Source organism: Cygnus atratus, chromosome 5 (genome assembly GCF_013377495.2).
Source record: "Cygnus atratus isolate AKBS03 ecotype Queensland, Australia chromosome 5, CAtr_DNAZoo_HiC_assembly, whole genome shotgun sequence".
In the NCBI taxonomy this organism is placed as follows: Eukaryota; Metazoa; Chordata; class Aves; order Anseriformes; family Anatidae; genus Cygnus; species Cygnus atratus.
The window spans coordinates 37718286-37741260 of NC_066366.1; the positions used below are offsets into that span (position 1 = coordinate 37718286).

The 22975-nt window shown below is 55.8% G+C and overlaps 2 protein-coding genes across 3 annotated transcripts in view; both read right to left on the reverse strand.

Annotated features, from left to right (window-relative positions):
- LSP1 (lymphocyte specific protein 1) overlaps positions 1-17232 on the reverse strand; it is a 40451-nt gene extending 23219 nt beyond the window's left edge. The window contains exon 1 of one of the 2 annotated variants that reach the window (XM_050710732.1): positions 16909-17232. In XM_050710732.1, coding sequence (XP_050566689.1) covers positions 16909-16988 — 80 coding nt within the window. In that variant the 5' untranslated portion in view covers positions 16989-17232. Of the gene's footprint in view, positions 1-7392; positions 7706-16908 lie in introns of those variants that run through there. The other variant, XM_035539223.1, reaches the window with a different exon arrangement.
- A 1073-nt stretch (positions 17233-18305) lies between these two features.
- Positions 18306-20854, reverse strand: TNNI2 (troponin I2, fast skeletal type). The gene is made up of 6 exons (XM_035539224.1): positions 20813-20854; positions 19786-19827; positions 19340-19468; positions 19042-19131; positions 18731-18907; positions 18306-18404 (listed from the first exon to the last, which is right to left on the reverse strand). Exons 1-6 carry the CDS (start codon positions 20852-20854, stop codon positions 18306-18308), a joined length of 579 nt encoding a protein of 192 aa, XP_035395117.1.
- Positions 20855-22975: the final 2121 nt, after the last annotated feature.

The window sequence follows — 22975 nt, forward strand, 5'->3', positions numbered from 1 at the left end:
CTGAGCTGCAAACTGACCGTGACATCTCAGCTTGGACAAGCCCAAGCCTTCATCAGCCCCCTCTGTGTGGAGGGGGTTGGCTGTGAAATTTCCTCTCAAAGCAAGAAGGTGGAGAGATTTCATTTCAAAACGGTTCGGTTTCCTTCACAAGGAGGCATGGTCTCCTGTTTTTTTCTCCTTGTTGCACAACCATCTTTGCCATTTCTAGAAGCCATCACCCAGTGCTTCGGGAGGCCTGGACAGGCTGGTGGCGCGTAGCTCTGCTCCAGATGGCATTTCCCCAAAATTGGGCGGATATGGGAAGAACCAGGCTCATAGCTGCTGGTGGGACCAAGAGCTGCCCTTGTCATTTAACCCAACACGGGACAAGGAAACCCACAGTGCTGGGCTCACAAGGTGAATTTACAGTGTGCTCCAACCCAAGCAAACTGCCTAAATAGAGGGGGATTTCTCTTCCTGGGGAGGCGAGGAAAGCCTGCAGACCTAGGGCCGGGCTCAAAGCACCCAGGTCCAGATCTGGCTACGCAGCCACAGCTGGCCAAACCTCTGGGATGCTCAGAGTCCTCTGCCTGGGGCTGGCTGTCCGGTTCAGATCCAGCTCTTGACCTCACCTCCCGCTGGACCCCCAGCCCAGGGAGGAGTTTTGTTTCCATTCGCCCTACCAAACACCTCCTGCAGAACAGATACGGGCATCCATGCTCCACGTGGCCACTAACGCCTGCTCCAGACAAGCCAGCATCTCTAGGAAGGTCACATTTCCTCTGGGCCATTCCTCATGGGCACTCGAGGAGCTGATAATACACAGGCGAGGGAAATTTCTGGCACCAGCCAAGCTGTGTTTAAGGGAAATGCTGCAGACTCGAGGAGTCTTTTGCACGGCTCGCAGCTCAGAGGAAGTTTTGCTGGCCCCAAACCAACCTTCAGCACTAAAGCTAATTCCAGAAAGGAAAGCGAAATGCCTCCCGGAGCCTTTAGGCTTTGCAGACCTGTGCCAGAACCCAGCAACCCTCCACCAGCACACTCGACATTCCTGTCTCCTGAGCTCGCCGGGTCCCAGGCCAGGCCACTGTTGACTTTGGTGGGTGCCCCTGTCGCGCCGGCTGCCCCCGCATACCCAGGGTTCGTGGGGAAAGAGGCTTTGGGAACGGGATTTAGGAGGAGTCGTGTTCAACCCCTGGCACTTCTCAAAGGGCAACTTGGTGCAAGCCCTACTGCTGCCAAGGGTAACACCACCATCACCTGCAAAAGCTGCTGTGCTTTCACCTCTGGAAATGTCCCGTGTGAGAAACAGGGCTGCATTAAAGGGAGAAGGTGCCCTGCGTCCCCCAGCAGCCATCACATCATCCTCTTCTGTTGAATTTCAAGGAAAGGGAGAGGAAGATGCAGAAACCTATGCAAGGGCCCTTTCCCTTCCCACATCATCTATTTCAGCCCCTGTTGCCTTGTCACGGGGCCAGCCACAACCTCGGTGCCCTGTGGTCCATCATGGAGAGAGGATGGCATGCTCAAAGCAAAACTACTTCACTACCATCCGGCAAACACCTACAGAAGCTGCCCACCCTTATAAAACTGAACATGTGCTAGGACTGTCCCCAGGTTCATCCTGCTGCCAGGTAGAGCTGCTGGGCTTTATTTCATACCACATTTATCTGCAGTTTGTAAAGCATCCAGGCGTGACTGCAGGGGTCCCAAAGTGTACAGCTCACCCTTGTCACCTGAAATGGAAGAGGACACCCTCAAGAGGCTACAGAGGAGCACCACAGAGTTCAGCATCTCTGCCCTTTCCAAAGACCTAGGACCCAGGTTTATTTCCACGTACCAAGACACCTTCAGAAATCTGTCCCCAAGCCCAAGGGCTCATCCAAGGTTGCCACGAAGATGCTGGTAACTCAGCAGAGGTCCAAGCAGCATCCTGACCTCCCCTCCAAGGGGCTGCTGCTGATCACCCGAAAGCACAAGTGGCCTCTGTGACACAAGGCTCACTTTCAGGCTGGCCAAATGTCTGTGATGTGGAAGTCCCCGAGTCAGATGGCAAACAGCAGTTCGGTTTCTTGATGGACATGTTTCTGGGGCTTAGAGGTAATGTGGCTTGATAGCAAAAAGGGGGTAATCATCCATCCGCCTGGGTAAGGAAGGGGGTGTGGATATCGGCACGATACGAGGGGACTGGGAAAGAAATAAAACCAGAAGCCATGATGTCACAGCCTGTAGTTTATTTCAGCCCAGTCTCAGGGGATATGGTGATTCCATCTCTGAAGGATCGCCGTGTCATTCGAAGGCAGCCCGCGACGCTGCACGAGCCTCTCCCTCCCAAACATTCATGTAATTCCTCAGCTGCATCGCTCCGGCCAGAGCCCAGGCTGCAGGGTTTGAGCAAGAAAGGGGGTGCAGCGAGGGGAGAAGAAAGGCAAAAAATGCATAGATGCTTCACCCTAAGCCTTTTTCTCATACCAAACCTCCCCACCCCATCCACAACCCTGCAGCCTCAGCGCTTCCCACTCCTGTAAATCGCGGCAGGCAGCTCGGCTCCCGTCCCCGCTGACCCGCGGGAGCTGGGGTGCGGAAAGGCATCACGCAGGGGCTGATAAGGACACGCCAAGGCATCTGAGCCGAGTAAGATACAGCCTGCGCTTTCATGAAGCAGAAATGGAAGAAAACCCTAGCCAGCATGGCAGAGACCTAGCTTCCCCTTGAAAATTAAAGCAACTCTTTTTTTTTTTTTTTTTTTAAGTGAATCCGGATCTTTCCTTGCAGCAGCATACCTGTTTTCTGCCCAAAGTAAAAAATATGCAGCTACACAGCCACACGTGCCACGTATTCCTGGCACAACCCAGAAGGTGCAGGTGGGACCAGCCCCAGCGTGCAAGGTCCCTGGGAGGGGAAAAGCCTGCACAAAGATGGACCATACAGAAGACAGGAGCAGAAATAGATGCTGCTGTTGGAGTTACAGCATCTCATCACCAACACCCCAAACCTGGACACAAACCCACGCCACGGAGAAGCAGTGGGTCCCTCCCCTACCTATGCCACGGGCTGGGAAGCATCCCACCAGCAGCACTCCAAGCCTGATGGAGCAAGCCTGAGGCCAGCGCCTTTAATAACCCATTTTTCTGTATTTTTTAATCATTTTTAACCACAGCAGACAGACTCCCAAAAACTCCTTTACAAGATGATGGATTGCACCCCCAGGACCGTGGGTCCTTAGCACACAGATATGCTGGTGCGGTAATGCATTAACATCACCGGTCTGGAATTTGGAGGCAGAGGGGGGAGAGAAAGGGCTGGGGCTGGAGCCCTCCCAGCACCCTGCGCAGGCTGCAGCGCTCAGGAGGTGTGAGAAATCGGTGCCGTGTACGACCCTGAACCATGGCCTTTTCTCACGCTCCCTCTATCTCCGCTGCAAGGTTCGAGAAATCGGCGTCTGCCTAAAGAGGAGGAAGTCTGGGCTCTGTTTTTGGAAGGGAGAGGCACGCCAGAGGAGAAAGCAGGCTTGTCAGGGAGGGTCAGATTGGCTTACTTAGCCTGTGTATTTTTTTTGTCTCTCGATGAGGAAAGCAAGCCTCCCCAGCCTCGCTGCCTTGGCTACCTCCTCGATACACTCATGCTGCAAAGGATGGAGGATAACAATGCTTTGCCCCTGCTTGAAGCTGTGATTTCGAGCAAGATTCATATCAGGCATGCTGCTGCTTACAGTGGGGCTGAGCCTCGAGGAACCACTGGTTCGACCACAAGGCATTTGTTGTAGGGTCCTCGGGGCGATGCGATTCCCTCGAAGCCCTGCCGCCCAGAGCAGCAGGAGGGAGTTTCCTGATGGAACAGTGACAGGAGACAGCAGGGAGGCCGTGGGAACGCGCTGTGCAGTTCCCTGGGAGAGCTGAGGCTCAATTTGTTTATGGCTAGTGCTGATGAGTTGAGCTGCAACAGGAACCAGGGCCCTCAACAAGCCCTCAGCCTCTGCTGTGCCTTCGAGAAAAAACAACAGGTTTTGCCCCAAAATACTGATTGCAACTCTTGTTCTTAGCCAAGTCACGAAAGGTGGGAGAAAGGGGGAAAAAAAGCCTCGGGAAGCGGGAAGCCTGTTGTCACACAGCACCCCAGCATCCCATCCATGGCCCTTGCTGGCCAAACCACCTGCAGATATGCATGGTGGGGCTTCACCCCACCTTCACCCCCTGCAGCTCCCCAAAATTTCCATCACCTCAAGGTCAGGCCCTAAACATCCACTTGCTTTTGGGTGAGTAGAAGCCAGAGACAAGTGAGGCACAATTGGTCTAAAAAGAAGCAAAAAGCATCAGCTGGGCTGCCAAGCTCCTCTTTCCTTCCAGAAAAGGAACATTACACCGCATGGCAGATGTGGTGCTCCTGGCAAAGCAAGCCCCAGGGCCAGGAAAAGCTGGGAAAGCATCCCCATGGTATGCAGGGGGCTGGCTCAGCCACTGCCATGGGGAGGGAAGGATCTGCTCCCCATATCTACCCAGGGAACACAGAGGTGAACATGAGCCCAGAGAAGCTGCAATAGCCCCCATGATACCACCACCTCCTTTTCAATGAAACGTGGCCTGGCATCAACCCCCCCAAAAAAGTCTCCTTCCCCTTCAAAGCGCCATCCAGCCCTTGCTCTTTCCCAAGCAATTCGAATTCCTCATTCCCAGCTCGGCCCCAGGCAGATCCTTGCTCTGGAGGTCAAGCAGAAATAGACACCAGAGCAGCATCTTCCCTGCTGAGACACATCCTGGCCACCTCCAGGAGACATCACGCAAGGACAGAAGGGAAAGCAAACGCCCGGATTCCTATTGCACCGAGCATTACAGTCACGACATACATGGAAATTCAGGGAGCTGAGGGTATTTTAAAGCTGCCCCACACCCGGCGTGGCTATGGGATCGTGACCACGTCCAGCACGCTGCACGCACGGAGCCTCCATCACCCAGTTTCAGGGAGTGGCGCAGCCGCCAACGCCCGATTTACAAAGAGGCTGATTTGTGGGTTAATTAAACAGCCATCTTCTTTTGTGAAACACTTGAGACTCGATAAATAGAGGGAGTGAAATTCCGGCAGGAACTGATAATGAACTGAATGGATCGACATGACAGGCGCTGGATCCCTATCTTATTTATAGGAATTCATTAGAAGGATAAGGGGAGAACAGACCGCGATAACGAGATAGGGAGGCTTGTGTTTGTAGAGGACTTCAAAAATACAAAGTCTCTGGCGAGCGCAAGGGGTTGGTGCCGTTACCTTGCTACAAAGGGACAAATATTTCCCCAGGGAGGTCCCAGCAGAGAGATTACGTCCGAGGGGGGACGTGCAGGGGAAGGAGGGAGGCAGATAGCACTGCATGGCCCATCCCTGCTGAGCACCCCCTGCAAAGCCACCCGTGCCCTGTGCCTGGGAGGAAGCAAGGCACAGAGCAGGTTCATTTTTTTTCCAGCCTGCCGAGAGGTAAAGGATGCTCCCAGGGTGCTGTCACAGCACTTTGTCCCGCTTGGCTCTCCAGCACATTGACCCACCCCAAAGCAAGCCTCAGGGAAGGCAAGTCCCTGGTTAGCCCTGACAGACCCACGGCTCCCTGTAAGCAACACAAAAGGTATATCCTCCCGAATTTCGGTGAGCACAGTGCAAGCCAACAGGTCACCCGAGCAAAGATGCTGGAGAGCCTCGCACCAGGCTCAGAAGGGAGCACGATGCTTGGCATGGAGGAGCGAAGGGTACATCTGGCACCGCAGGGAAATCCCTTATGCTCCAAAAAGCCTTTTGTACTCATCTCCAGGTCAGCTACGCACTCCTGCACGTCAGAAGAGCTTCAGACCTATGAAGCATAACCACGCAGCCTGCGGTCACCTTGGGACAGATAAAAGCAGAGCAGGAGCACAGTCTTCACAGGGATGTATCTTGAAGCCAGGAGCCTCGAGGCAATCACAGACTGAAGGAGCTTGCACAAGGTTACAAGCTCCCTGGACAGCTTAAGAGGGAGAAAATACAGCTGCAAGACAGGCTGTGAGCGGAGCAGAGCCTGCCTGCTCTCCTGTTGATTCCTGCGAGTGTTAGTGGAGTTATTTGGGCGTAAACAGCGGGTTAAATCCCTCGCACATCTTCACGCCCTAGCTCCTTCCTCCTTCTCTACGAACAGGGCTGGAATACACAGCCCCAGAGCCAGACCTAGCCAGATGAAGCATAGAAACCTCGCTCACGACAAAAGCCATCCCAAAGTTCCTCTGGTAAAAGCCCCTGCACATCTCCGGGACACAAAAAAGTCCCTACTTGAAGCAGGAGGAACTCGGGGACACGGTTACGGAGGGGAAAACACCTCTGGTTGGGCTGTGCCAACTTTGGATGCCCCTTGTGCATGTACGAAGCATGCATGCCTCCCTCCTCATGCCCCTTCCCCACCCCAGGGGACAGCAGTTTCCCTGCCACCACCCCTGTGCCCAGACCAGGAGGTGGCAGGGATGGGGTGCAGTGGCTCTTGGTCCCAACCTCCCCCACCCAGTAAGGAATTCACTTGGAGGGTGAGGTTCGCAGCCTGCATTACCAGGGAAATCCCAAACCGCCTGGGAACATCTGTCCCACCAACCCTGTCTTCCACCACCAGCAGCACGAGGGAGCCTGGAGGTGCCCAGCACGCGGGATGTGAGCCCGGCGCTCCCTAATTCCACCCTCCCCTCGCTTGGGGGCTCAGTTAAATATAAAGAGGGGAGCAGCTTGTCTCTCCTGCCAGGGAAGGACGCAAGGGACAGCACGAGCTGCCCCAGCACCAGCTGCTGCTGGTCTCAGGGGGGTATTTCCAGCCCCGGCTCAAAACCAGAGTGAGCGCATGAGAGGGAATCCCAGCACCAGCAGACAATGTGGCCATGCTCCTCCGCTCAGCCTGGGCTGAGAAAAGGAAAAAAAACCCAACCCTGCCATCCTCCTCCCTGCCCCGGTAAGGAAGAAAGGTTCCAAGCACTATCGCGATTAATTGAATCAAGGGCACGGCGCCAGCTCGCAGCCCCAGGAGGACCTGGCCCCTCACAGAATTAAGAATGCACATCACAGCAGGCACGGCACAATGCACATTTCGGGGGCGGGGGGGTAAAAAAAGGAAAAAAAAAAGCAGCCGGCTCAGGTGAGTGTCACAGCCCGGCCGTGCTTAGTTATTCCAGTTGTGTGCTCCTGGAAAAGCCATCAGTAAGTTCAGATCTGCTTTTCTCATATTGCTCGGGAAGGGGGGGGGGAGGATCCATTTGCCTTCCCTCCAGCGCACCGCGAGCGGTCGGGGCTGGGGACCAAATCCAGCTGATTTCAAGGGGCGCGGAGACGGCTCCCGGCACAGGCGTCCCCTCCGTCCCCTCCGTCCTCCCCGCGCCCACCCGGCCCCCGGGGCCGCGGGGCCGGGGGCAGGTGGGCGCTCACCTGATGAGGTTCTGCAGGCCCTGCTTGCTGGAGTTCCTCCTCAGGATCGCGCTGGTCATGGTGGCCAAGGCTGGCGGCTCCCCTTCCCGCAGCTCCCGCCCGGCGCCGCACGCCCTCGCTTCTCCCCCCGGCCCCGTCTTCAGGAAGTTCTGCAGCTGGTTTCCTTTTGTTTCTGCGAGCCCCCCCCGGCCCACCCCCTCTTGTCTCCTCCACCTCCACCTCCTCCTCCTCTGCCTGCTGGAAATGTCAGGGAGAAAGCTTGCCGAGAGCAGCGCTGGATACGAGGCTGGATGCTGCCTGCGAGCGCAGCACAAAGCCCAGCGCTCCCCCCCCGGGCTGCTTCCCTCTCACTTCTATCCCTCCCTCGTTCGTCTTCTCCAGCTCTTCTCCCTCCCCATTTACCCCTTTTTCCTTTTCTTTCTTTCTTTTTTTTTTTCTTTTTTTTCCCTTTTTTTCTTTTCCTTTTTTTTCCTTTTCCTTTTTTTCTTTTCATTTTTTTCCTTTTCATTTTTTTCCTTCCCCCCCACCTTACCTCCAGCTTTCCCTCCTGCTTTCCCTATTACAAAAACTGGGAACAAAGCCAGCCTGGGTTTGTGCCCTCGGGTTGCAGCTTGCACTCAGGCAGCCCTGCTCCGTTCACATCGGGAGAAGTCTCACCTCCCCGCCGTCCCTGTGTGCCCAGAGACAAACCCAGAGCCAGGTTAATGCCAGAGGGGCTTTAGCACTGGGAAACTCTGAGCCAGGGGAAGCTCTTCTCAGGAGATGAGGCTAGCAGCTGGATTTTGGGGGCTACCATCAGGCAGCAGGAGGCACGCACCCTGCTTCTGCACTCACCACTCCTTGCCTGCTCAAGTGACTGACTCTGCCGTGCCTCAGTTTCCCCAAGCATCAACCAGAGGGAGAGCAAAAAATAACCTGGCTTGCCTTCACGAAGCACCAGCACTTCAGGAGGATAAAGAAGCACGTGAGTGGCCGGTGAAGGACTGGGAACGATGTCACCTGCCAACACTGCCTGCCCGCCTGCCATGCTGTCAGATACAGGTGACCGCTCTCGCCTTAATGCTGCCTCATCATGGGAGCAATGTTGGAAAAAATAACAAAATCAGCCTTTCCTCCCTCACCTGCATCCCCTGGTCCACGTGTGACTTTGGGGGGAAGTTTCTTCCATACCAGAGCAGCGGGTACCTGGACTGCACCTACCAAGTCCCAGCCCTATGTTAGCCCCACAGGCAGCGGTGCACATGGCACAGCCTGCCCACCTCCTCCTCATCATGTCTGTCAGGGGGGACCCCTCTGCTCTCACCCTCACCTTCCTTCTGCTCTCAGCCCCCTCTCACCTTACTTACACATTTCAATCACTTCTGCAGAAGTGCTTCTTGAAATGGGGAAGCTGCCTGTGAAATACACCCAGAAATCTCAATAAAAAGGAAGTGCGTTGAGCCCAGATCAGAAGGATGTGCCTCTCCTCGGCTTCATTTCGAAACAGTTCATTATTTTTTTCTGCAGGTATTTACCAAACTTCCCCTAAGCGATCACAAACCAAGTGAGCACAGACACTGATCCCGGCCTCGCTCTGTGGCCCCTCTGACGCTGTCACACTGCGTTTGCTGAGCTCGGGGCTGGGGAGACGATGCAAGAGATTCACCACAAAAGGCCTCTGTTGCTCAAAAGGAGCACGTCCCAGCCCTACAAGTACTTACAGAGTAGTTAGGTTCAAGCCAGAGGACGTTCCTCTGGGCTTCATCGACACTGTCCCCATGCTCCGAATGGCACATGCACCTACAGGGCTTTACTTTTCAGGACAGGACCCGTCTGCTGGGAAACACCAGGAGGGAAGCAAGGAAGAGCCCCCCACATCGCAGCTGGAGGAAAAGCAGTCCCACAGCACCATCCTGCAGAACAGAGGCACTTCTGTCCCCTCTCCTCCCGCGCTCGCCGCCCAGCCCAGGTGCAGCAGCCTGCATCTCACCACACCGCCAAGAACAGCCCCAACCCCACAGCTGCACGCCTCCTTTCGCAGCAGCAAACCTCCTGGTCCCACCAGGAAGCGGGCAGGAGCGCAGCGGACACAGGAAGAAAAACAAAGAATTAATTCATCTCCTTTTTTATTACTTTTCGGTGGGGGTGCGTGGCACGCGCTTAGGAGAACCACCACAAATCCCCACAGCAAACCCACACCCCGATACGGGAGCTGGGATGCCCCAAGCACCCCGACAGCCACTGACAGCCACCGGGGAGCTTCCCAGGGCTGCTCCCAGCAGCAGGGTCAGCGGAGAGGTGAGAGGCCAGGAGGGAGCAAGGCGGGCCAGGCTGCTGCGGGAAGGAGGCGGGAGTCCCCGGGAGATAGGGCCGCACCAGTTCCCGTTAATTACACAACCACTCTGCTATGTAGGGCTGGTTGCAAAATCAGTCAGAGGATAACACATGGTCTGGTGGGGGGGGAGGAAAAACTAGGAGAAAAGACTCCATTGCTAACAAAGAAATGCATCCAAAGCAGTTTTCCCCAAATACTTGGCGATGCAAAGCAGTACCAGCCAGGCCAAGCAGCAGCATGGGCTCCAACAGGCAGCCGTGCTGAGGATTGGCCCTTTGTAGGGCCAGCGTGGTCTCCAGAAGCCGTGCCCGCATGTCAGAGGGGGGATCCCACCCAGAGCAGACCCCCCTTGCAGGAACAGCCTCTGCTGCTCCAGCATGGGCCAAGCCCTGCCCCAGCAAGGGCAGCTTTAGGGCCAGAAACCCGGCAGCCTTCTCCCTGCCACCCAACCCTCTCTGCCCATCCTGACACCTCCCAGACCTCTTCACCATGGGCAAGCCCCACTTCGAAACCAGCACCTGCCCAGCCTCCCAGGAGACCCATTTCAGCGAGAAGGGGCCACCAGCTGGTGCAGGCAGCCCAACATCCTGATGAAGAGGGTTTGCCTGTGTCCCCTCCGTCCCCAGTTCCCACTCGGCACGCTCCATCAGCACTCGATTTCGGGCAGCCAAGCGCAAAAGCCAGAACAGGCAGGCAGAGATAATCCCAAGGAAATTGGGCGTCTAGCAGCCAAGAGCAGCACATTATCTCCTTCTCAGCAGGAGCAGCCAGTTGCAAGCTCCAGAAGCGTGCTGTCAAGAGGGCCGTGCGTCTCGTCGGCACGGTTAGCTGGGGTGCTGCGATTTCTGGGGAGGGAAGAGCAGGGTCGGAGCGCTGAGGACCTGCCAGGTCTGGCGACACTAGAAAACACCCTGGGGTGAAGCAGGGGATGTACAGCCATGCAGAAGGTGCCACCAGAAGGCAGAGCAAGCCCTTGGAGGTGGGATCAACCTGCCCTGCCTGCACCCGCAACTGCCCCTGGCAGCGGCACAAATATGCTCCCGAGCCAAGGCGTGACCCCAGGGGCAGGCAGGGAGGGGATGCAGTGGGCAGGGGCTGCCCTGGCAAGGGGCTTTCTCCCAGCCCATGTACCCCAAGGGGCAGCAGGGCAGAGGAGGTGGGAGGTGCTCAGGAAGGGCTCCGCAGCAGGGCGCCTGGCCCTGGGCTCACCCTGCAGCCACGTGGGGCGGCACCACAGGCGAGAGATGTCAGGGGCTGCAGGGGGTCTGGCTCCCAAGGAGGAGCACGTATGATTGTGGGCCGAGTCCAAAGAGTCAACAAACACCATGTCAGGAGTCTGAGGAGCTTGGCTCGGGAACAACGATGACTTTCTTCCTATGACATCCAGAGAAGCAGAAACAAAAAGGAGAGAGAGCTGGAGCTGGAAGGAGCAGCCCTCATCCCTCATCCCACCGCTGCCCTCTCACCCCCACGCAGGACAGAGGAGGGACCCATCCTGTTCTGTCCCCTTGGAGCATTTTATGGGCAGATCATAAGCCCAAAATCCCACGGCTTTGCTTCATCTGCCAGTGAGAGGGGATACGGGAGCCTGCAAGCATGGTGAGAGACGGTGTGATGCTCCAGGAGCAATACAAATGAGGAAAAGGAATGAGGGGACCGAGGGAGAAGGGAGCAAAAGGAAAATGAAAGATGGGTTTAAAAAGGGAGAAGGAGGGCAGCAAGCACTGGGGGTGCAAGCACGAGCCAGTGCAGCACCATTAAGAGCAGAGGTGGCCAAGCGACTCTCCCATGGTGTGGCGCTGCCCCATGCAACGCAGGCACTTCTAGCAGCCACTAATCCCTGCCTCACGCTGCCAGGCTGGTTCTCCTGCTAGGGTTAGGTGGGCTAAGGGATAGGAAGGAAGCCCCAGGCATCATCTGGCAATTCCCACTTCCAAGCCTCACGGGAAGACAGCTTATCCCAGCTCGCAGAAAGCCAGCATCCATCCATGCCTCCCCTGCTGGAGCCGGGCAAAAAGATGGGAGCCACCATGGAGGGGCAGGGAAAAGTGCTGGGGTGCATCCAAAAAGCCTGAAGGCCAGCACGTGCCTCCACCAAGTGGGAAAATGGTGATTAATTCTGCAGAGCCAGACCTCATACGGAGCTGAAAGGAGCCTTTCTGCCATTAAAGGTGGATGGATCCAGAAAGATGGATTGGGGCAAACACAAGCTGAAGCTGCATGCAGGACCACGTCAACTGGAGAGGAAAAGAGGAGCGAGAAATGCCAGCCTGAGGAAGGAGAAGCCCCTCAGAGCAGGGGAGCACACAGTGGATAACACACGAGCCTTTCCTCGGGCATAGCTGAGCTCGGGCCCGCTGCTGTCAGCTCGCTTACGGAAGTTAAGTGGCAACTGCAAGGAGGCGCCTGCTTTGAAACCGTTCCAGCAGCTGGTTCAATTATTGCTTCCGATTTTATTGCGGGGGGGGGGGGGGTGGGAACTTTGCCCTTCACAAATGGATGGCAGTTGTGGTTGCTTGGGATGTGTCAATAGCTCAGGGTTTGTCAATGTTAATGGCTCCAGAGCAACCTTTCGTTGGAAAGGAAACTGCTTTTGCAGCAGAAAAAAGCACATGCATGCGCATGCACCGAAGGAGAGATCATATTTTCCACCCCGTCTGGCAGGAGCTTGATAAAACAAATTGCACATAGTGTCTATTTAGCAGCAGCAAGCAACAGATACCTAGGGCTGGGAGAGGGGTTGCTTGGTAATGCAGAAAAAATCCCTAGCAAAGGGTTCGTTTGCAAAATGAGCTTGTAAGGGAAAGAACCAAAGACTTCCAGCTGATGCAAACTGGCACAGCTTCACCGCAGAGAGTGGGGTGGTGCTGATACACGCTAACCAAAACATCGGGCCTGTATTTCCGTGCAATAACAAGAGAAATCCAAATAAATCCAGCTCCAAGTGAACCAACCCTTGCACATCTCAGACCAGGTGCTCCTGGGTGGCTGCAAGCTTTCAGCCCCCCGGTGCCAGTGGGTCACCAGTCCCTGAATGGGGTTCCCTTTGGGTTCATTAATAAATTCAGCCCACGTGTTTCTCTGCCCACGTAGTCCCTGGACAGCTCTCAGACACGGGGCTGGCGTGAAGCTCCTCTGCGACAGCAAATCCATGTAGCTCCGTCTCCAGACGCCGCTGCTCATCCCATACAACCCAATATTGCACCGTCAGCACCAGCCCTGCCTCCACGCCAGCAGCACACCCCGCAGGTGACTGAACGCAGCCAATAGCAGAAGATGCCCAGCCCGGCAGAGGATGAGGATGGGTGCTGCCAGCCACCCTGCCTGCGTGCTGCGAGCCCCCAGAGACCCCGCTGCAGACCTGCCCGTGAGAAAGGCAGCCCCGAGTGCTGAAACCTGGGATTAAGGCACTCCGGCAGCTGCCTCGCACATCTGGTGCGTGTTAGGAGAGATACATGGCAAGGAAAGCACACACGGGCGCCAAGCAGAGCTGGTTAACCCCTTGGTAGCTGAGCCTCCTCAGAGCACCCAGGCAGCCCGAGGACAGGGATACCTGCTAAGCCTCAACCCAGATCTCAGCAGTGGTCCATGCTCGCTAGGTGATTTGGGAACTCAGCAATTCAGGTGCCTAAACATATGTGCAGTGCCATTGGAGATGCCTCAAGCTGTGTAAAACACCTGCTCAAGGCCTGGCAGGTGTCACACAGGTCCGATAAGAAACTACCTGTAGCTGGCACCCAACAGAGGGCAAATATCATGGTTAAGGCACCTCTTTCCCTTCGCAAACAAATGGCATCCTTCAAAGGATGCTGAAACACCTCCCCAGGGGGTCCAAAGCCTCAGTCCTGGGAGGAGCATGTCAGACTCGGGTTAAGAGAGCAGAAACCTCAGCCACAGCTATGGGAGGCCAAAGCTCAGTCCAGACTCCTGGTGCTCCTTGTGGCACGGAGGGACATGCTTTAGTGATGCTGGACAAAGGCCGAGCAGAGCTCACCCCCTCCTGGGGTGCGGCCAAAGGATGCTGGAGGGGCTGGGTGACCCCATGGCATGGGCTCCAGCAGTAGGGGGGCTGGCAAAACCTCCTGGATTGGCCCCAGGACACCCAGCCCCACAGTAAGCTGTCTCCAGAACCCACAGAGAAGGGAATCCCACAGGCTTCAGAGCCAGATTTCACCCCAAGTGTTTTTAAACCGTTTTAAAATACACAGTTGTGTTTTTTTGTTTGGTTGGTTTTGGTAGTCCATGCTCAGCTAACCCTCTGGCTAGCACATCCTTCAGTGATTAAAAAAAATCAAATAAAAGCTCCTGGGCAATCCCCTATTAACACTCACACCCCTAAACCCCCAGCTTTACATTGCAAAATAGGCAAGACAAGCCAGGGTTTCCTGCAAGGAGAAAGGGGCAGCAAAGGCACCTGATACGTCCCTATATTTAGAGGCAGCTCTTCATCCCTTATGCCCCTGCCAGAGCACCTACATCTAATATGGAAATGCTGCAATATTGCCCAGCTTCATTAGAGCTTCCAGCTGGAGTCTGCTGGCCCTCCCCTGTGTGTTTCCCCACTCTTCTTCACTCCGATGCTCCCAGCTGGGTCAAACTCGGAGCGGTCACCCCGTGCGGGGCTCAGCCATCCCTCCCCCAAGGAATCCCATGTGCCGAGGGCTCTCCCCATATCAGCTTTCCTGGCCAGCCTCCTTCCAGCCACGGGTATACTTAGCAACAAGACTCATCTTTGCAGGGACCCTCGAGACTCCTCTAAGGATCTGGAGAATTCGAGACAGCTGGGGACAGACGTGGCTGAGCAAAGCCTGGGACTTGCTGGTGCGGTGGAGCCCTTCCCTGGGTGCTGACCATACAAGGGCTGCTGAGGGCTTCCTGCAGCTCCCGGGAGGGCAACCCCACAGGGAAGGTGGCAGGGGACTCAGGAGAAGCTGGCTTCTCATCTCTGAGCTCCTTGCTCTGCAGCTGGACCTGCTTTGTGAGCAGGTGGCCATGTCCTGCAGGGCAGGCTTCATGTCAGGTGCACGGCCCCGAGCCTCCCCAGAGAGCAAGGGCAGCTCGTGGAAAAGTGTAACTCCAGCTGGTTTTTGGTGGTGTTACACCAGCACAAGCAAGGTTCTGCCAGCATGCCTCCAGTCACACGGGGACAAGGGGTAAGCTGCATCCAGGCTGGGATTGCCTCAACAGTTACACAAGTGTAAGCCTTCCCTACTGTAAATTCCTCCTCTATATACGCTGGGCAGATTTCAAGGCTCATTAAGCAAACCCAACTCCTTTTTTCCTCCCCCATATCTCCAATGTATGCATACATTGCCACCAGAGAGCCTTGGGATTGGCTTCCCTGGCAGCTCCATCCCACTGCTCCCTCCTCCAGCACTCCTCACGCTGTCTTAGGTGCACTGCCCTGACTCCATCTATCCATCCATACACTGATGGCCTTGAGAAGAGCTCCTGCCTGAGGTGAGGAGAGCAGAGAGCTGAGCTAACCACAGGCAGAGAAGAGGTAGCCCCAGGCAGCAAACACAGACTTCCTTCCTCCATTTGCGGGGTGGAAATTTTGAGAGCTTGGCAAACATGTAAATAGCGCAAGCAAAAGGAGGAGTTCAGAGCTGCACATGAAACCAGTACACAAATCAGGAGGGAAAGCAATTCTCCATTTTCTTAAACCAAAAACTACTTTTGTTCTCTATTTTTTTTCCATCCATTTAATATTTCATTAAAATTCATCTGAAGGGAAAGGGCTGCACCACCTTTAATCAACATCCATGCACACACTTTATCAGCAAGTTTCAAAAAGAGTTTCAGTGCTATAAAACAGGTGCCTTCCTATCTTGTTTATCTGAAGCTCCAGGAGAAAACAGAGAAAGGAAACACCTAGCCCTGCCCCACCAGGGACTCCTGCTGCATGGCCCTGGTTGAGCCAATATACATGCACCCATTGAAGGGGCTCAGCCACCCCAAAAAGGCTCCTTCCCCTGCAAGGCAAATGAGCACTGCCTGGAATTACACCTCAGCACCCCCCCAGCAGTAAAGCTTTCCCCTTTGTTTCTGCAGGCAGCCATGCACTGAGGCTCCAGCACCTTTTTGAAGCCTCCAGTCAAGCCTTCAGCCAGGGCTAATTGCTGTCAGGTGTCAGCCCAAACACTCAGTGCAGCCGTTAGCAATAGGAGATGACACACCTTTCCCCTCTCCTTGTCACTCAGGGCTGTTTTTTTTCTCTCGATGTGAAGTGTGCTGCCTTTCAGCAGCCTTACGGAGAAATGCTAATGTGAGCTTTGAAGCTGGAGGAGAAAATCAGGCAACCCCCAAGCTCCAAGGATGCTCAGCCTGAACCTGGCTGCGTCCAAATCTGAATATTTCTGTAGGATTCCTCGGCCAAGACTATCACTGCCTCCCCCTATTGCAGACAGCTGCAGTTTGGTCTCTGCTGCTGGTCTTTTTCCCCTTAACCCCTATGTAAAACTGCCTGCTGTGAAGTGAACAGAGTACGAATTTTACAATCTGTTGATAAAGCAACAAAGCAGACCGGAGGAACGGGGAGATGTGTAAGCTGACAAAAGACAGCAGCCAGCCTGAAAAATGTCCAGGTTAATTCAGTTTAGAGTTGTAGTGGACACAAAAAGAAATCAGACTGCCAAGGCAGCGCCACCTCCCAGCCCCATCCCACAGTCACAGATCCTGAGCATGGTCCTCCAAGCAGCGGCAAAGGCAGCAGGTGAGAGCAAAAGGGGTCTGGATATCCCCCCTGCGAGGGGTCTGAGCATTCCTCCCGCCTCCCATCTCCTTCCCACCAAAGTCACCCACCTGTGCACACACAGAGAGGACACATCCTGCAGCAGGGTCTGCCCCAATTCACCTTAAAGATAGGGCTAATTTCAACTCTGGAGCACCACACAGGCCCAGGTCTTGGAGCCAGACCCCTTGCTGAGCTTGCATGGGGCTGGAGTCCAGGTTCCCTGCTGGATCAACCCCCCCAGTGGCTTTGAAGTTTGAAGGAGATGGGTAGGACCTTTAAGAAATCTAAGGCTCTCCCTAGCTGGAGGGCCTCACCAAAGCCCTGCCAGGGCATCTGATCACCTTCATGTCCCATGGATCCTCTTCATATCGGCCCCGCTATCCTTCTTCCCCCCCAACACCTCCCCTCCCAGCTCCCCATCCTCCCAGATTCATTGCCGCTGGGCTCCCCAGTCCCCAGGCTTCACCTCTCGCTCTCCTGGTGGGATTCATCTCCCACTTGGTCCTCTCCTCCTGCACCCTGGTGGCACTCCTCCGAGTCCGACATCCCCCTCCCAGACAGCACAGTGTCCCCGGGGACAGCTAGGGGCTGGGGGCACAGCGCGCGAGGGTGCCGCCACCGCCGCCGCTTCGCTCTTCCTGCGCTGGGCAGAAGTGAGCTGTGCCGGAAACTTTGTGGGTTTAGGGGGGATGGGAGAAGGCAAATTATTATTTTTTTAAAAAAAGTTCAGATTATTTTAAGGTTTTGCCTCTGTCGGCAGCCTCGAAAGAGGGAAGCGCTAAGAAAAACTGAAGGGAAAGGGAGGAGCATGGACATCCCCCCCAGCAGGGAGAAGGGTAACCCACCGCTCCCCAGGGCCACCCCTGGTGCTAGCACGGCTCATATGGGGACATTCTGCAGCCCTGAACCACAGCATCCTGTGGTGCATGGGGCATCATTGTCATGGCACGGAGGTGGTCTGGATTTGACACCTCTCATAGCAATATGAGAGCATCTCATAGCATCCTCTCCGGGTGCTGAGTGTCTGCTGCCCCTCCTGAGCCCTGCAGCCCTGGGGGTGACTGCTTTGCACCACCAATGCAGGCTGCATGCCCCCGGTGCCTGGGCATAAAGCTCCTGCCCCCCATCCATCACCCCACACGGAGAGGAGCCACAGCACAGCACCACAGGCATGAACACCGGTTCAAGGACTGACCAGAGCCACCAAGAGGCCACCAAGAAGCACCCAGCACAGGGCTACCACCTCCTGACCCCCACTCGGCCCCCACTGGGGAAGCAGCAGAAGCAGGAGGAGGTAGAGCAGGCGATGGTATCATGCTGTGGCCTCACCCGCTTCCTTCCTCTGGCAGATGGTTCCTCACCACCCCCAAAATCTCCAGCCCTCTCCTCTGCCTGCCCAAGCAGTGCCCAGGCATGGCAGCTCCTGTGACGGGGCAGGCCGCAGGTCAGAGGATGGAGCTTAGAAGAGAGAAAATGTCCCTTCCTACCCCATCACCACGAGATGGAGGCCAAGAGGAGGGTGGCAGGGGAGCATCCCATGCTGCTGCCCACTGAGCACACCAGGCCAAGGCAGCCTCCTGCTGGAGATGAGCATCCCCAGGGTGGTCCCACCATCACCACAGCACGGAGCCTCCCTGTCCCTAGCACGGCAGGCGACATCCCCCTCTCCCACCAAAGCTTTATTTACACCGCTGCTTTCAGACTGCAGCTCTGCACAAAACCAGGGAAACAGCACCCGGCCAGTGGGCTCGATGCGTGGCAAGGACGTGTTGGGGCCGGGGGTAGGGGAAGGTGGCCATGGCCATGGCCGTGTCAGGAGGGGATGGAGGAGGGTGGGAACGGCAGGTGTGGAGAGAGCAGTGCTTAGGACTCGCCGGCCTCGAACATCTTCTTCCTGCCCTCCATGCCAGACTTCTCCTCGATGTTCTTCCTCCAGTCGCCCACATCGCGGAGGTCCTTCTCCTGCAGGAGGGATGGGCATGTGGCGGGATGGCTCCGCGGGGTGAAATATCCCCCAAGCACAGCCCCTTCACCCCTCCGGCCATGGAAACCTCACCACAGGTTCTCTAACATTTCATCTCCCCTGGACAACCCCATGTCAGCTAGAGGAGCCCAATTCCACCCCTTCTGTATGTCTTTTGGGGCTGCATGCCACATTTTTACACTGGGAGCTGGAGGAGGAATTATGGAGCAGGAAGGACCCTCACCCCCCACCTTGTCTATCACACAGGGAGGCGTCAGTCCCCAAAATCAGGGGCTGATGCCTGTGTGGGAGAGGGAAGGGGTACCTTCTCCGTATCCTCCTTCTTGACTTGCTTGAGGTTGGCCCGGAGGTCCATGCAGACCTTGTGCTTGGAGCCCAGCAGGGCGCGCAGCATGGCGTCTGCCGACATGCGCACCCGACGCAGGGGTGGCCTCTTGAACTTGCCCCTCAAGTCGAACAGCTTCTGGCTCAAGTCCTCCAGCTGTGGGGAGGAGAAGAAGGGGCAGAGACAGCCCGGTGTGAGTTTCATGCACCGGCAAGAGGCACGGGGAGGAACAAAGGATGAGCCGGAGGCTCTGCCAAGGCAGCTGCGGGATGGCCCCGGGGGACGCTCACCTCCTTGGTAGTCTTCTGTAGCTTCACCTCTGTGTCGTACCTTTCCTCATCCACTGACTCTATCTTGGCATGCAGCTTTTTGCACAGGTCCTGGGAGGAAAAACAGAGAGGGATGTTGAGTACTAGGACATGCAGGTTGTTCCTCTCCCCAGACCTCTTCCTTCTCCTCTGTCTCTGAAAGACCCCTCTGCCTCCGAAAATCCCAAAAGCTGGAGGAGGACCAGGCCATCATTCAAGACCATCTGATCCCGGATGGTGAAGGGTGGCCTGCAGGTGTAAGGGTGAAAGAGGTGTTTACCTGAAGTTCCTGCATGGATCCTGGGAGGGACAGAGGAGGGCAATGCTCTGCCAGGTAGTTTTGCTTTTCCACTTCCTTAGCAGCTGCTTCTTTTTCTATTTCAGTGGCAGCGAGCTGGAGCATAGCACTCTGCAAAGCAGCGGGAAGGAGGTCAGCATGGGGTTGGGGCAAAAGGGAGCTCCCCATGGCCAAACCACCTGCATCTCCATGCAGTGGGGATTTAGGGGGACTTCTGAGAAGTTTGGGGGGATGCTGGCTCCAGCCTCCCCCAGCACCAGAGTCCCACTGTGCAGAAGGCTCCCTGTTAAGGGGCAGAAAAGTGCACAGGGGACCCCACGTCGTGCACCATGGCCTTTCCTAGGCAGGAGAGTGCCAAGGGGAGCTGGCTTAGGGTAAGAGATGGAACGGTCAGGACACAGTTCGCCCAGCTCAGCAGTGTCACCTACCTTCAGGTGCTGCCGCCGGGCAGTGGCTGCCCTCCTCTTTTTCTGCGGGAGGGAAAAATGATAGAAAAGAAGGTTACAGTGCGTACATTCCCCCATGAGTTTCCTTTCCCCATACAACCCCGCAGCTTGACACACATTTGGTCCCCAAACCAGCTTCATCTTCCCTGTGATGCCAGGTAAGAAATACAGTGCACTCTCAGCTGCATGAAACCCTCACAATTTGGCAAGCCTGGGAGAGCTCTCCTGCCTTTCTGCACCCGCAGTGCACTAGATCAGAATCAGCAGGTCTCCTGCTCAGAGAAGAAACCACAGCCTCGGTCCACCACGGCACTGCAGCTGTGTCCTCAGCCCTTCAGCCAGAGGAGAGTGAGCCTGAGTGTGGCTGGGGCAGGGGACACGCACCCTGCATCCGACATGCAGATGTGGGCGAGTAGAAAGCAGCACTTGGGTGTCAGTCTGCTACGTACAGGAGGAAGTGGATAAGGATCTGTGGAGCGAACTGTAACCAAATCTGACAGGTTTTGCATGTACAGATGGTGCTAAGGCCCTGCTGACAGAAGCCAAGGGCTCTGCAGATAAAAGGCATCCAGTGCAGAGAGGCAATGTACCACTGACAGCAGGACCTTGCTCATAAGGTTCTGGACGTGGGCCACAGGAGATCAGAGCCCTTGAGGACTCCAAGCGCAGGCCTTATATTCCATCTGAAAAGTGCTACCTTAGCAAAGAGTGCCCTCCTGGCCTTCCCACTGGGCTTAGCGGGCAATCAGAGCACCTGCTGGACATCAGCACTGTGGCACAGGGTTTGTGTGCTGCCCTGAAATCCTCCTCTCTAGATGAGGACAAGCTCTACCTCGTGCTGTTTTGGATGTGTGGGGAGATGGAGGATGGGGCAGCTTGCTCAGAGGAGCTATGGAGCCACGCTGGGTGACTCAGCACCTGGTCTTCATTGCTATGGCTCCTGCAGTGACCTGAGGGGAGTTTGGGGTCTAGTGCTGACTTGGAGGCAGCCCAGTGCAGGATCCCCTACTTCTGCCATGACAAAGCCCTTGCTCTGCGTTTCCACGGCCATCCCCGGACTTCAAGGCCATCCCTGCCCCAGTGTCCCCTCGGCATCCTCCTGCTGGCGGAGGAGTGGCAGCTGCCTTCCCGGTGGAGGATCTGCGAGGCAAGGGCTGCAGGGGTGAGCACCGCTGAAGGCAAAGCCCCAGCAGGATGCACTTACCTCTTCACTGGTCAGGTAGGGTGGGCAGACAAGGACGGGGAGGAAGAGAAAGGGGAGAAAAGGCAGTTAGCATCCCAATCAGAAACAAGCCGAGGAATCTTAACAAGTGTAAAAAGCTAGCAGCTGGATGAAAGTGTTTAAAGGCCAGCGACATAGCAGAGAGAGAAAATGGGAACTTACTCAGACATCTTGCTTTAGATGGTTGTGAGCCTGCAACGAAAAACAAAAAATAATTTACAATTATTCATGCTGGTGTTGGCTCTCTTGGGTTGAGAAACAAAGCAAGATTACCCGAGACAAAGAAAGAAAAAGAGGAAGGGGTTTGCTCGCATGTCCCAACTTCTCCAAATTCCCATCTCAAGGGGAACTAGGCTGAGGTTTGTAGACGAGAGGCAAGCACGTGCCAGCTCACGGCCACATTTGCACTGGGACAAATGGTGCCAGGCCAGAAAAAGAGATTGTGACAGCGAGCCCTGCAGGGGTGTTTCTTCCTTGGACCCCAAGATGCCACTTTATGCAATGAAGGAAGAGGGGGAAAAACTATTTTATGTCTGCCACTTGACTCTGTCATACAGTTCTCATCGCATAGGGCTGTAGCAAACTAAATGCAAATATTTTGAGCTTCAACCTCCCTGTCTACAAATGGGGAAAACAGCACTGCCACGCTTCATGGAGGAGACATACCCCAAAGACCATGAAGGCTTTGGGCACTGGGAATGAAGCCGGGAAGCAGCTGCAGGTGACAAGGACGTTGGAGGATGCTGCTGCCAGCGCACATATGCACTGGATGACGAAACATGCACAGATAATGGGACACAGGGCTGAGAGCTCTTGCTGAGCTGGTAAAGGTATGAACAGCTTCATCAGAGGACTTTTTGCATTTGCTGGAAGTGGAAATTTTACAGGCACAACTCAGCATCTTAGGGAAGAGAGGGAAAAGCACCTTTGAACGTCGTGCTGTCATTTTTTCCCCATAAATGCAATCGCGCCTTTCTATCAGGGCAATATTTCATGCTTGTGTCTGCTGATGGAAGGGCGCAGGAGCATTGGCCGAGCCCAAACGAAGCTGCTCCCTTGCAGAGGAGACAATCCCCCAAAACACTGCAATCTGCAGGCCTGGGAGGTGAAGCGTTAATGGGGTCGGTGCCTGAGGGAGGAGGTACAGGCTGCAGGGCCAAGCTCCCCCAGGAAACTTTATCCTGGAAAATGTGCGGGCCCATCACATTACTGGGAAGGGGTGGAGGGGGGAGAGAAAAGTGCTTCTAAAAATGGCTGGGGAGCTGCACAAGGAGCTGCAGCTGTCTCCTCAGACGGCAGCCTGGCCCCGGTGCCAGGCCCCGTGACTTGGGGAGGTCGGGGCGATGCAGGGCGACAGCCACCACCGCAGGTGGACGAGGAGCAGGAGCTATTTTTGCCGGTGTTCCTGCACCCCGCACTGTGAGCACCAAGGACGGGAGGAGGCAATGCCAGGCTGGGCTGAAATCACCCCCATGACGCTGCCAGTCTGGATGATGGTCCTTGTTTTGGGGTCTCCCGGTGGCGAGGGTGATTTCTGGGGAGAAAAGGGCTGCACAGAGCGGAGGGGTGTGAGTGGGGATTGTTGCGGGGTGCCGCAGCCGAGGATGCTTTTTCCTATGGTCCCAGGGAAGTCAGCGTTAGGGGGCTTAGGGCAGAGAGCAAAACCAAGTGAGGATGAAAGCAAAAAGAAAAGGCAGCTGGGAAAGACAGAGGGAGGCCCCCCGCTGCCAGACCCTCTCCAACAGGCAGAGGACGGAGGTGGCTTTGTCAGCACCACTAATCCCCCCAGCAGGTCACCCCACCCGGCCTTCACTTCCCCAAAACTCAGGTGAGTGAACCTGCTTCCCCGTCACCCCCTGAAGAGCAAGCCAGTCAGTAAGAGACATGCAAAGCAGCTCACCCAAATCCGCAGGAGAAAGACAGAGAGCCCCGCTGGCCGGCCAGGACTGA

Coding starts and splice junctions, on each gene's coding strand:
- TNNI2 (XM_035539224.1), bottom strand. CDS start 20,854: ATGGCCGTGGAAACGCAGAGCAAGGGCTTTGTCATGGCAGAA. Junction 19,132..19,339: donor GATCCATGCAGGAACTTCAG/GTAAACACCTCT, acceptor TTTTCCTCCCAG/GACCTGTGCAAAAAGCTGCA. Junction 18,405..18,730: donor AGAAGGAGGATACGGAGAAG/GTACCCCTTCCC, acceptor TCCCTCCTGCAG/GAGAAGGACCTCCGCGATGT.